Source organism: Pavona decussata, unplaced genomic scaffold, assembly GCF_977016875.1.
Source record: "Pavona decussata unplaced genomic scaffold, jaPavDecu1.1 SCAFFOLD_105, whole genome shotgun sequence".
In the NCBI taxonomy this organism is placed as follows: Eukaryota; Metazoa; Cnidaria; class Anthozoa; order Scleractinia; family Agariciidae; genus Pavona; species Pavona decussata.
This window is the reverse complement of record NW_028145519.1, coordinates 43017-52302: the sequence shown is the minus strand read 5'-3', so window position 1 is coordinate 52302 and position 9286 is coordinate 43017. Positions and strand designations below refer to the sequence as shown.

The following is a 9286-nucleotide window of genomic DNA, read 5'->3' as shown; positions in this document are numbered from 1 at the left end:
AAGGTTACGTCACAATCCATAGCAACCAAGCTGCTGTCGAGTAATGAAGTGTTTGGATGTTGTGTCGGAAATATCTCGCTAGAGAAACAATATGGCGAGTATTACAGCGAGAAGAAACCAGGACAAGATAGCTGAAAGTTTGTATAAAGAAACTCACTGTAAGTTTTGTAACCATTTTGTTATTTTTTAATGTTTTTGCTGGGAGTGTCTTGATTTTGTTTGCTCGCGCCATTTTTGAAACCCTGGCGACTTCGATCCGAGGCAGTTCGATTTGGAAAGATTGTTCCTTGCGTGGAATCCCTAGTTGTCATTTTTTGTCTCGTCTAACCGGAATTATTAGGATCATACACCCTAACAGTTTAGTTTAAGATAACGCAGTTGTAGAAGAGTGCTTTATAGCGTGTATCAACTCATGAATCGAGATGAAGTGTTCGGATGCAGCATTCGAGAACACGCCATCGTCGCTGATCAATTTGGAAGTAGCGGATGATGGAATAGCTTGTCACTCGATTTCTGATCGAATGCTGACGATTGCTTCTTAAAAGCCACCTCTTAAAATTCACAAAAAAGGAGAGGTTCCAAAAGGAACATATCGTCTCCAGTGAGGTTTATAGTGACTAAAGTCAGTTTGTTGAGCAGCGGACTGCGAGCGCGCGCGAGCGGGGAGCAGCGGGTTCGAATCCCGGCTGGACCAACACTCAGGATTATGTACCAGTCAAATCGAAGCTTCAACATCCCCCCCCCCCCCCACCCCCTGGGCATTTGAATTTTTGGAAAATTAGTGTTCAAATTCCTCCCTCCCCGGGCCAAATAACTGTTCAAATGCCCCCACCCCGTGGAAATAAACCATTCTATTTCATATAGTTTAAGCGATATACAATATGGAAGTTCTAGAGTAAAAACATAATCGAGGATGCTGCCAGTGTTTGCACATGGTATCTCAAGTTTCACACGCACATGGATGAATTTAGGATGCCAGAAACACCGTCAGTTCTCAAACCAAAGTTCAAATTAACGGCAAATGATTCACATCCCCCCAGGGGGGGGGGGGGATGTTGAAGCTTTGATTTGATCGGTACATTACACATTTACGTGGCTCAGATAATCATGTAGAAATGAAGTTCCCTTCTCCAATAGAGCCACTGAGGGCGGGTGTAGGAAATCTTGGCTGTGGGTATCCTCAATGCCAGTGCGTGGTTTACTTGGCGTGATTCTCTGATAAAAGGCTTCTGAGTGAATGATACCATTACTGTGCAGTGGAAAAGATTTTCCCACATACATTAGTTATACATGCACCAACCCTCTTCCAAAAACGGCAACTGTGAATAGTCATCATGGAGTTTGAGTCATAAAATGTATATTAATACATAATTAATGTGGAGGCCGTGCAGAAATCTTGCAGGCTGTGCCCCTGGGACCGTGCTGACATGAAAACTATACCGGACAGGCCTTTTCTTAAGACATGACACCCTGACTATGGAATGATTTTTGTGCCCAAGTACTTCTCAAAAGTTGTACATTTTGTACCAGGTTGTTTTTCATGCCACCTCCAGATTGGCTCATTAAATTCTCAGTGCACAAACCTTCTAAACTAATATGTGGTGTAAAACAAAAGGTATAGACTCTGCTAAAACAATAATCTGCAAGGTAGCAAAAGGTAGAAATAATGCCACAGGTTTTTTACACCAAGTATCATATCCAAGAGTAACGTGAATAGGTAGCAGATCAATGTGCGATACAAAGCCTTTTACGAGTCAGCTTCCACGATAAAATCTTATTTCAATTTCTAACAACTTTAAATAATTAAGCTAATTTTGAGGCTGGTTTTAAGAGTCATGCTTTGAACTGATTCTTACATGTAGATTCTTAGATTTTTTTATTTAAATTTATTTATATTGATGTATAATTATTGCTTAAATTTTACATCTATTACGTTGATTGTAATGGTTACTGAAAAACCATTTTTCAATGGGGTGACTAATAAAGTAATTGTCATTGTATTTCAATTTCAGTCAGCAAATGTGAGGTCGTCAGTTTGTTAGGGCTGTTTGAAGCAAACGCCAAGAATGAAAAGATGGACAGAACAAAGTTTAGAGACATACTGTATAAAAATTTTGAACTTACAGAAGATATCTTGATGGACAGAGGTGAGTAAGATTGTAATGGGATTGTGGTGGGAAGGGGGGTAGGAGAGGCTTATCAGAGTGGAACAAATGGCCGGTTTTGTCCATAAGACTTAAATTTACATTTGGAAAATATAAACTACAAACTACAACTTCGATACTCTGTACTTGTGGTACAACGCAAAACTGTCTGCCGAATTTCAAAATCTACATACACATGTATGTACATACTAAAATAATTATTTTACAATCAAAGTACTTATCTTTCGGCTCCCAGTCAAATTTCCATATCCGACTTAGCTTAAAGGCCAATCAGATATGGGAGCAAGTCACAAAAATATTTCTGAACATTTTTAACTTTTGTAGTTTTGATAATTAAAATAGTTATACATTGTAGATTTTGTTACCCTTTAAGCACTTATTACTTTATCCTTGTTTTTAGTATTCAAAGTCTTTGATGAAGACAACGACGGTAATCTAAATATGAAGGAGTGGGTATTTGGACTGTCAAAGTTTCTGAGGGGAACATTCAAGGAACAAACAGATTGTAAGTACTTAAAATGGGTATTGTTTAATTTGTACAATTAGGGCTGGAGGTCTAACTGCTTTGAAGTTACTAGTAAGGCCTGGAGAAACGTCTTCACAAGAAAGGTCACAAACAGGCCTAATAGCGAGTTTAACCTAGTTTCTGCAGCATGAAGCAACTAGGAGTACAGTATTGCTATTCCCCTGGGTGGGGTGTTAGTCCATTGCAGGGTTACCTCCAGTAGTAATGGGCAATTCCAGAAAATATCCATACCCAACAACGGACGGCTTCCATGTTTTAACCCCCACTTGCCTTCGGAAATTCCAAAATGCGTTACCCCACCATGCCCTCAGAATTCCATAATCGTGAACCCTCCCCCCCCTCCTCCCTCCCATTCAGAATTTCCGGTTTTTCTGGGAAGTACATTTTCGACTTAAGCAATGCCTATATGAACAAACGAACATGAATTTATGCCTATTCAGGGCTGTGATCTAGCAGCGCTAGGCGACAAGCTTTGCTTTTCAGTGACAAGAAAAACCTACCGCTAGTGGCCAGGCTGTGAAAACTTCTTTTATATTCCAAATTTGGCTACAGTAATAAACACCATTTAGGGCAGTTTTACTCCTCTTTGTTTTCTTGTGCTGTTTTGACGTTTACAAAGCAGAATAGCTCAAATTCAGACAGTTAAAATCTTTCAGCGGTCAAATATACCGTCGAGTCCCGTCGAGTCTTGTTGCGTCCTTTTATACATCATGTAGTGTGCACGAAAAGTGTTCTCAACCCATATGCCTCATGTAGTGTACATGAAATGTGTGGTTCCAGAAAATATCCATACCCCCACCACGGAGGGAATTGGAAATTCCAGAGGGGTGGGGGGGTCAATGGCCCAGGAAATTCCAGAGGGGTGGAGGGGTGAATGGTTGGATAAGTTTCCAGAGGGTCAACTTCACGTTCATGTCAGACATAGTTGTTCAAAATTGTAACTTACCAACTTAGCAACTTCGTAGATCTTTCTTGAAGACGTTACTTTGTTTAGCTGTTTTAAAGAGACCCTTGTTAGATTAAAAACATGTTTCCCTTCTCCGAAAAGCCTTTGTAAGCGAAGTAGTCCAAGTGAGACAATAAATCTATGTCTGCGTTGCGTGACTCAGTTATTTTAGAACTGTTGTTTGTGAAACTTTCTTGCGTAGAAAAATATTGTTCACTGGCAACGATTGAATTTGTATCAATGTTTAAAAGGGAAACTTTTGTATGGCTATAAAGTGAAAGCCCCAATTTTACATAAAACATTGAAATATTTGTTTGTTATTTTTGTATGCTGTGTAAAGTTACGGGCAAAGGTCAATTCCCAGGGTCAATTATAACTGGTTTGTCAAAACTGACCCGTGTTAAAACTTATTTTGTCCAAAGTATTTCATCTTAAAGTCCAAAACTATTAACTTAATTTCTATCCCAAAATTCAACAAAATAGAGCCAATTCGACATTCTTTTAATGTGTTATTGATCTCATTCAAAATTTGCATAAGAACGTGAACATGCTAATTTCGTTTTGCGGCTCCATTTCGTCTGCGGTTTCAAGGTACGATCTAAAAGGTCAATTTGTCTCCCTGCCCTGCTAATGCTTATTTTGTCCAAGCTATTCCGATTCAATACCAAAACTATTGACTAAAATAACTAGACTGAATGATTACCATGAGAAATATCGATTGAGTAGAACTAAAGCGATAATCCTTTTGATCTCTTACAAATTTGCATAGGAACGTTAACATGACATATGCAAATTAAATGAAAACACATTTTTGCTTTGCCGGACTTATTCCAACAATTTAGATTTAAAATCTTCAGCGAAGCTTAGGGTAAAGTTTGATGTCAATGACCACAGGTAAATATAAAACACAACAATTATTTCAGTATCAAGAGCTTTTTGGCAAACTCTACGGGTGAAATTGAACAGCGCGCGTGCTCTTTGATAACGCATATTTTCTTCTCGTGTAGGCAGTTCTTGATATTTCTGAAATGTTCACATCAAACTGATTTTGAGGCGTTCTTTTGAAATAAAACTTTTCCAGAGGGGGGTGGGGGTGTATTCTGTATTTGAGGAATTTCCGAAGGGGTGGGGGGGGTTAAAAAATACCTCGAAAATGGAAAATCCTGGGGGGTGGGGGGGTCCTATGTGAAATTCCCTCCGTGGTGGGGGTATGGATATTTTCTAGAACTACACAATGTATCATGATCTATAGATGCTTGTCTTCTGCTTCCGCGGTCATAAGTTCGTGGATAATTTTATTTACGAACTACAAAAGTCCACTACAATATCGTTTTCAAGGAACTCACTCTACACTTTCTACTCCAGAAATCCCACCTGTGGAATTCACCAGTGCCTTCGGATATCCAATCGTAAATACCCCCCATGCCCTCAGAATTCCATAATCGTAAACCCCCCTCCCCTTCGGAAATCCTAAAAGCCGTCCGTGGTATGGTATGGATATTTTCTGGAATCACCCAATTGTTGTTGACGGTACCCATTTATACACAAAATGGGTGAAGAAAGACAATGTGTAGCAAAGTTTCTTGCCTATGATGTTTCTCCATCAGAGTAATTCATGTATACTAAATACTTAACTTATACTAAAGACTAACTTGTACATCTTGTAACATATAAATACAGTAGTTGATTGTAATAAATTAGTAGTTTAAACTGTCTCTGCAAACAAGCTAATCCTGACCATGGTTTTACCATACATGGATTGGCCCTAATGCTACACCTGTAACCAGAGGCCCGTTTCTCGAAAGTCCCGGTAACTTACCGGGCTCAATAAGTATATTTTTAAATGTTTTTTCGCCAATTACACAGTGATTACAGACATTGTACTTGGCCAATGTTTTCACACAATTATAAGGTTTTAAAATTTAGTATTCAAAGCTAACAAAAATTGTCTTCTGCTAAGAAACATTTATCACCAAAATCACTTATCGGGCCCGGTGAGTTACCAGGTCTTTCCAGAGACGGGCCCCAGGGCTACTTTGTGTTCCCTTGATTGTTTTCTCCACCATTTCAACTTATCCTGAACCCAAACAATTTGTCCCTGGGTCTCCAATAATGTGGATCCGATCTTTGAGCATTAAAAACACGATGTGTTTTATTGAATAAAAATTATGTATTTATATATTATTACGGTACTTGTTTTAGTCTGAAACAGTATCAATGATAACAGTTAAAATGAACAATACCAAAATTGAATTTTTGTGTCAAAATGTAAACCCCTTGCTTTTTTTCTCCACTTAGTTTGTTTCAAAGTTTATGATCTTAATGGTAATGGATACATTTTAAGAGAGGAAATTCAACACATGTTAAAAGACTGTATGGTCAGGGTGAGTACTCCATCATATGCTTGTAACTAATGGGTGGGTACTTCTTGTATTTTAATGATGCTATGTGGTCCTGGTGCCAGAATTAATTCAACCTGTTTCAGAACAAAATTAATTTAAGGTTTATGCGTTAGCTAAATGAATCAAAATGTCTATCAAAAATCCCATACACAGAACACCAGAAGTGGAAATGCTGCTTAAAGTGCCCATAACCGCAAAATTTCTTTTTCGCTTAAATAAATCTTTGCACCTGTTCGAAACGCATTGCGCCTTTTTTCAACTAAATCTTGACTTTTTATAAGCTGTAAAAGTTACGAAATCTAGCCATCATCTGTCCCATGACCAAGCTGGTAAGGGGCATGGGTCTATTCCTTACGTGACATCACAAACTGCTTTGCATGTATTTTCACAAAGACTTAATACAATGCAAATCAGTTTGTGACGTCAAGTAAGGAATAGACCCATGCCCCTTTAATACTAGCTCGGTCATGGGACAGATGATGGCTAGATTTCGTAACTTTTACAGCCTATAAAAAATCAAGATTTGGTTGAAAAAAGGCGCAAAAAGGCTCGATGCGTTTCCAACAGGTGCGAAGATTTATTTAAGCAAAAAAAATATTTGGGGTTATGGGCACTTTAAGTTTGTATACAAACTGGAAATTAAAGCAGCTGCAGGAAACATTTTTTATCTCAAAATTTTGCATAGTGACTGATCTTGAATTTTTACATGTATGCAACATTCAATATGACACTTCAAAAAAAAAAGGTTTGGGAGGAAGTTATCCAGTAGAATGTTTTGTAGGAAATGGGGTGAAAAAAGCGTTTTTTTGAGGAGTTAAAAAATTTAGGGTGCTTTCCAACAAAGCAATAATACAACACTTTATAATATTTAAAAATTTTTTCCCAACCAGGAGTGATGCAAGGTGTGCTGTGCATTCACCCACTAGCAAAACATACCACATTAAATTTACCAATTTAATTATTAATAATGATTTTGCTTCTTTTCCTCAGTCACCCACAGAAGAAGACGCAGATGAAAACGTTAAAGAACTCGTTGATACAGTCATTAAGAAAATGGTAATTTCTGAGTAGAAGAAAGACCCTTGCAGTCATTTAATGGTACACAACTTAAGCAGTTGCGAAAAGAAAGCCTGAAAAAAGGTCAGAGGTCAATTTGGGTTTGAATTCCATTTAATTCAAACCTGAATTTTTTTCAGGCTTTCTTTTGCAACTGCTTACATGTTAGTGGCATAAATTACCGCAAGGGTCTTTCTTTTATTTAATCTTTCACCTGCAACAACAACAACAATCTTTATTCGTGCCCAGAAATTATACAGTGTTACATCAGTTCAAATAATTGTGTTTCATAGATTCATTTTCATTTTGAGTTTTCATTTACATGGTGTAAGGGTTGCTAACAAATTTGAAGTGCAAAAATGAATAAATTGTAATTAGATTTATCTTGTTTGTCTAGGATGCTGACCATGATGGAAAAATTTCACCTTTGGATTACAAAACAACAGTTGAAAACGAAAAACTCTTATTAGAAGCCTTTGGAAAATGTTTGCCTGGAGAAAAGGTAATTATCCTGACTAGTGAGTGGTAATTCCTAGTCCATTATCAACATCCCTATTCTCTGAACTGATCTTCTTTGTAATTATTTTATGTAACTTACCAGTTGGGAGAAGTTGTTGAACAAAGCATCAGGGCTTTGATGGACTGAACCAAACACTATGGTTGATTTTTGTAGTTGAGAGACAACTATGAGATAAAATAAGGAGGGATATATTGTTTAAATGTCGACGAGTGGCATATACACAATGGAATAAATGTGATGGTATATTGTTTGTTATTTATTCCATTTCGCTTATGCCACATGTCGCCATTGAAATCCCAGCAGCATACTGGATGTTTGTCACATGAACCTAAGTTAATCGCCTACAGTTACAATCAAATGTTGACATCCACAAGTCATTTTTATTACACAGGCTCAACATTGTAAGGGGGTGGGGGTCAGGGAACGGACACTTACAGTTGGCGCATACCATGTTTTTGTTGCATACATAGGGAAATATCGTAAATGCAAAATTTGTCTCAACCCTTGTCCTTGATTGTAGCTCCCACGAGTCTCCTGTAGCTCAGTGGTAGAGTATCCAAAGTATCAGAAGGTCTTAGGTTCAACTCCTGTTTGGAGAACTTGGGGTTCTTTTTTCTGAGTATGCCTGTGTAATACATCTTTTTACCGGGCTGAAAATATACCGTCACACTGACTTTGAAAAAAAATGTTTTCTCTTTGTAACAGGAAATGGCCAAGTTTGAACGTATGTTGCATGAATCTTCTGACAGAAGCAAAACAAAATCCATGGACTTATTTTGAGGACTACACAAATCTTCAATTACAGACCGGAGTTAGCCTTAATTTGTGAATCCAAACTGTCAATCAATATCGGCTCAAGTCATGATTCTTGCTGGCCATGAGAGAATGCAAGGCTGACATGTAAAAAAAATATTGAACATACTACATGTAAATAGGACCAAAAAAAATGCCAAACGTGTGTAATCTTTTGTTGTTGTACAGTCATGTAAGGTAATTGAGTACTACTGCAAATAAAATGAGCATTTTCTTTGTAATTTATGTGAAATGTGAGGAATTATCAACCTTGAAAGATAAATGACACACTCCAGCAGACTGTACATCTGGTATTCTCCAAGCTGTTGAAGTTCCCTCAAATTTACACACTTTGCTTGCCAATGTGTTAAGCTCAGAACATATCACCTGCCATATAGCAGGGACATGAAACAGAGACATGCCCCTTCGTGTGCACTGCATGGGAGGCACGTTGCAGGGAGAGACAAATAATGTGTTTTTATTGGTTTACTTCTATTTTGTAGCAGGAACAGTTTGACAGAGCAGCACAATTGATGTAACATTGAAAATGTGAGTCACTTATGACATACAAAGTCAAACCGGCTGAATCATGCAACATGAAGGGGGCACTTTACACATGGGAAACTTTCTCTGAGACATGTCCCCTAATGTCTCAACCTTCAGTTTTTCAGACTGCCCTTTAAATGTTTCAATTTATTTTTAATAACTAAAGATAATAATAAGTCTGCAGGTTGACAGCTCAATGTTTTCCCAAGAATGAAGGAAGACGGCACCAGAAGTGACAATATTTTATAAAGTATTCAATGCATCTTGGCACACTGACTCGTTTTCACATACTGTTCCTGGCATATTAGCCATAACAGTGATGTACAATTCCAC

General features: G+C 37.9%; 1 protein-coding gene across 1 annotated transcript; it reads left to right on the top strand.

The window, feature by feature from the left end:
* Positions 1-8649, top strand: LOC146471214 (calaxin-like). Its single transcript, XM_085120922.1, has 7 exons — positions 1-158; positions 2013-2147; positions 2566-2670; positions 5936-6021; positions 7030-7095; positions 7493-7597; positions 8321-8649. The coding sequence occupies exons 1-7, from the start codon at positions 92-94 to the stop codon at positions 8393-8395; spliced, it is 639 nt and encodes a 212-aa protein (XP_084977048.1). The 5' UTR covers positions 1-91; the 3' UTR covers positions 8396-8649.
* Positions 8650-9286: the final 637 nt, after the last annotated feature.

Coding starts and splice junctions, on each gene's coding strand:
- LOC146471214 (XM_085120922.1), top strand. CDS start 92: ATGGCGAGTATTACAGCGAGAAGAAACCAGGACAAGATAGCTGAAAGT. Junction 2,148..2,565: donor AGATATCTTGATGGACAGAG/GTGAGTAAGATT, acceptor CCTTGTTTTTAG/TATTCAAAGTCTTTGATGAA. Junction 7,096..7,492: donor ATACAGTCATTAAGAAAATG/GTAATTTCTGAG, acceptor TTGTTTGTCTAG/GATGCTGACCATGATGGAAA.